The sequence below is a fragment of the Corapipo altera genome, unplaced genomic scaffold (assembly GCF_003945725.1).
Source record: "Corapipo altera isolate COAL_440 unplaced genomic scaffold, ASM394572v1 60304, whole genome shotgun sequence".
In the NCBI taxonomy this organism is placed as follows: domain Eukaryota; kingdom Metazoa; phylum Chordata; class Aves; order Passeriformes; family Pipridae; genus Corapipo; species Corapipo altera.
Window position 1 is genome coordinate 358 of NW_020887813.1, and position 3,230 is coordinate 3,587.

General features: G+C 56.3%; 1 protein-coding gene across 1 annotated transcript; it reads right to left on the reverse strand.

Moving 5' to 3' along the window:
- Positions 1-7: 7 nt before the first annotated feature.
- On the reverse strand, positions 8-791 carry LOC113941761 (ras/Rap GTPase-activating protein SynGAP-like; the record flags this gene model as incomplete). Its single annotated transcript, XM_027632905.1, has 1 exon — positions 8-791. A coding segment is annotated over exon 1 (784 nt), but the record flags the coding sequence as incomplete, so codon positions are not given.
- Between the last annotated feature and the right edge of the window lie 2,439 nt (positions 792-3,230).

Sequence of the window (3,230 nt, forward strand, 5' to 3'; positions counted from 1 at the left end):
CCGTCCCCCCCGGTGCCCACCTTGGCCTTGCCGGTGCTCTGCAGGATGTGCACGAGCGCGCAGGCCACCTCCTCCTTGCTCTTGACGCTGAGCACGGGCTCCAGGACGGCGCAGAGCATCCGGTAGTTGTTGGTGACGTACTCGGCGAACTCCTTGTAGAGCTCCATGGGCAGGATGCTCATGGTCTGGAAGCGGCTCTTGACCCGCAGCGCCGGGCACCCGGCCTTGCTCTTGCTGCCGCTGGGCTGGCTCAGGGGGTACCACTGCTCGGCGAAGTGGCGCCCGGTGACGCTGGCGATGGGGATGCTCACCATGCCCACGTAGTTGCTCTTGTCCTTCTTCCTCTTCTTGTCGGTGTCCTTGTAGAGGTGGAGGCGGATGGTGCGCACGGCGGGCAGGTTGTTGAACTCGAAGTGCTCGCCCCAGAAGACGTTGTCGGTGCGGGCCTTGCTGGTGGTGCGGGCGTAGAGCATGTCGTCCAGGCACAGCTCGCAGTAGTAGCGCTTCTTGGGCGGCAGGTCGCGCGCCTCGATCACCCACAGCTTCAGCACGTTGTCCACGCGCCGGCTGTTGTCCTGCGCCGGGGGCGGGGAGGGCGGGTGAGCGGCCTCGGTCACGCCGCGGCCGGCCCTGGCACCACCACTTGACCACTGACACCAGTTGACCACTGACACCGGTTGACCATCGACACCAGTTGACCACTGACACCAGTTGGCCATTGACACCAGTTGAGCACCCTCAAACTCATCAGTTGACCACCGACACCAGTTGGCCATGGACACCACGACCATTCTCATCCCCATCACCAGTTGATCACCAAACACCAGTTGACCATCACCACCAGTTGACCACAGATATCAGCTGACCATCGGCACCAGTTGACCACCAACACCAGTTGACCATCGACACCAGGACCATTCTCATCCCCATCAGTTGACCACCAACACCAGTTGATCATCGACACCAGCTGACCATCAACACCAGTTGACCACTCTCAACCTCATCAGTTGACCATCGACACCAGTTGACCATGGAGATCAGTTGACCATGGACACCACAACCATTCTCGTCCCCACCAGTTGACCATGGGTACCAGTTGACCACTGACCCCAGTTGACCACTGACACCAGTTGACCGTGGACACCACAACCATTCTCATCCCCATCACCAGTTGATCATCAAATACCAGTTGACCACCGACACCAGTTGACCATCGACACCAGTTGACCACCCTCAACTTCACCAGCTGGCTACTGACACCAGTTGAGCATGGATACCATGACCATTCTCACCCCCACCAGTTGACCACCCACACCAGTTGACCATCAACCCCAGTTGAACATCCTCATCCCCACCAGCTGACCACCGACACCAGTTGACCATTGACCTCAGTTGACCACTGACCTCAGTTGACCACCCTCAACCTCATCAGTTGACCCTGGACACCAGTTGATCATGGACACCATGACCATTCTCATCCCCACCAGCTGACCATTGACATCAGTTGACCATGGACACCACGACCGTTCTTATCCCCACCACTTGACCACCCAGCAACAATACTTGACCATTGACACCAGTTGACCATGGACACCATGACCATTCTCATCTCCATCAGTTGACCACCAAAACCAGTTGACCATGGACACCAGTTGACCACTGACACCAGTTGACCGTGGATACCACAACCATTCTCATCACCAGTTGAGCATCAAACACCAGTTGACCATCAACACCAGTTGACCACCCTCAACCTCATCAGTTGACCACCAACACCAGCTGACCACGGACACCAGTTGACCATGGATATCAGTTGACCGTGGACACCAGTTGACCACTCTCAACCTCATCAGTTCACCACTGACACCAGTTGACCATGGACACCAGTTGACCGTGAACACCATGACCATTCTCATCCCCACCACTTGACCACCCACCAATAGTTGACCATCGACACCAGTTGACCACCAACACCAGTTGATCATCAGCACCATGACCATTCTCATCCCCATCAGTTGACCACCAACACCAGTTAACCATGGACACCAGTTGACCACTGACACAAGTTGACCATGGACACCACAACCATTCTTATCCATACCAGTTGGCAATCGACACCAGTTGACCATCGATCCCTCTTGACCACCTTCAACCTCACCAGTTGACCCCTCCATGACCAGTTGACCATTCCCATGACCAGTTGACCACTTCCATCACTACTTGACCATCTCCATCACCAGCTGACCACTCCATGACCAGTTGACCCCTCCATGACCAATTAACCCTTCCATGACTGGTTGACCACCCCCATCACCAATTGGCCCCTCCATGACCACTTGACCATCTCCATCACCAACTGACCCCTCCATGACCAACTGACCACCCCCATGAACAACTGACCACCCCCATGACCAGCTGACCACCCCCATGACCAGCTGACCACCTCCATGACCAGTTGACCACCCCATCACCAGTTGACCACCCAGTTGACCACCTCCATCACCACTTGACCCCTCCATAACCACTTGACCATCTCCATCACCAGTTGACCCATCCATGACCATTTGACCCCCCCATGACCAGTTGACCCCTCCATGACCAGCTGACCACCCCCATCACCAGTTGACCACCCCCATCACCAGTTGACCACCCCCATGACCAGTTGACCCCTCCATGATCAGTTGACCACCCCCATGACCAGTTGACCACCCTCATCACCAGTTGACCACCTCCATGACCACTTGACCACCTCCATGACCACTTGACCATCTCCATCACCAGTTGACCCCTCCATGACCAACTGACCACCCCCAATGACCACTTGACCACCTCCATGACCACATGACCCCCATGACCAGCTAACCCCTCCATGACCAACTGACCACTCCCATGACCAGTTGACCCCTCCTCATCACCAGTTGACCACCTCCATGACCACTTGACCCCTCCATCACCACTTGACCATCTCCATCACCAGTTGACCCCTCCGTGACCAAGTGACCACCCCCAATGACCACTTGACCACCTCCATGACCAGTTGACCACCCCCATGACCAGCTGACCACCCCCATCACCAGTTGACCACCTCCATGACCAGTTGACCCCTTCATGACCAACTGACCACCCCCATGAACAACTGACCACCCCCATCACCAGTTGACCACCCCCATCACCAGTTGACCACCTCCATGACCAGTTGACCACCCCCATGACCAGTTGACCACCCCCAT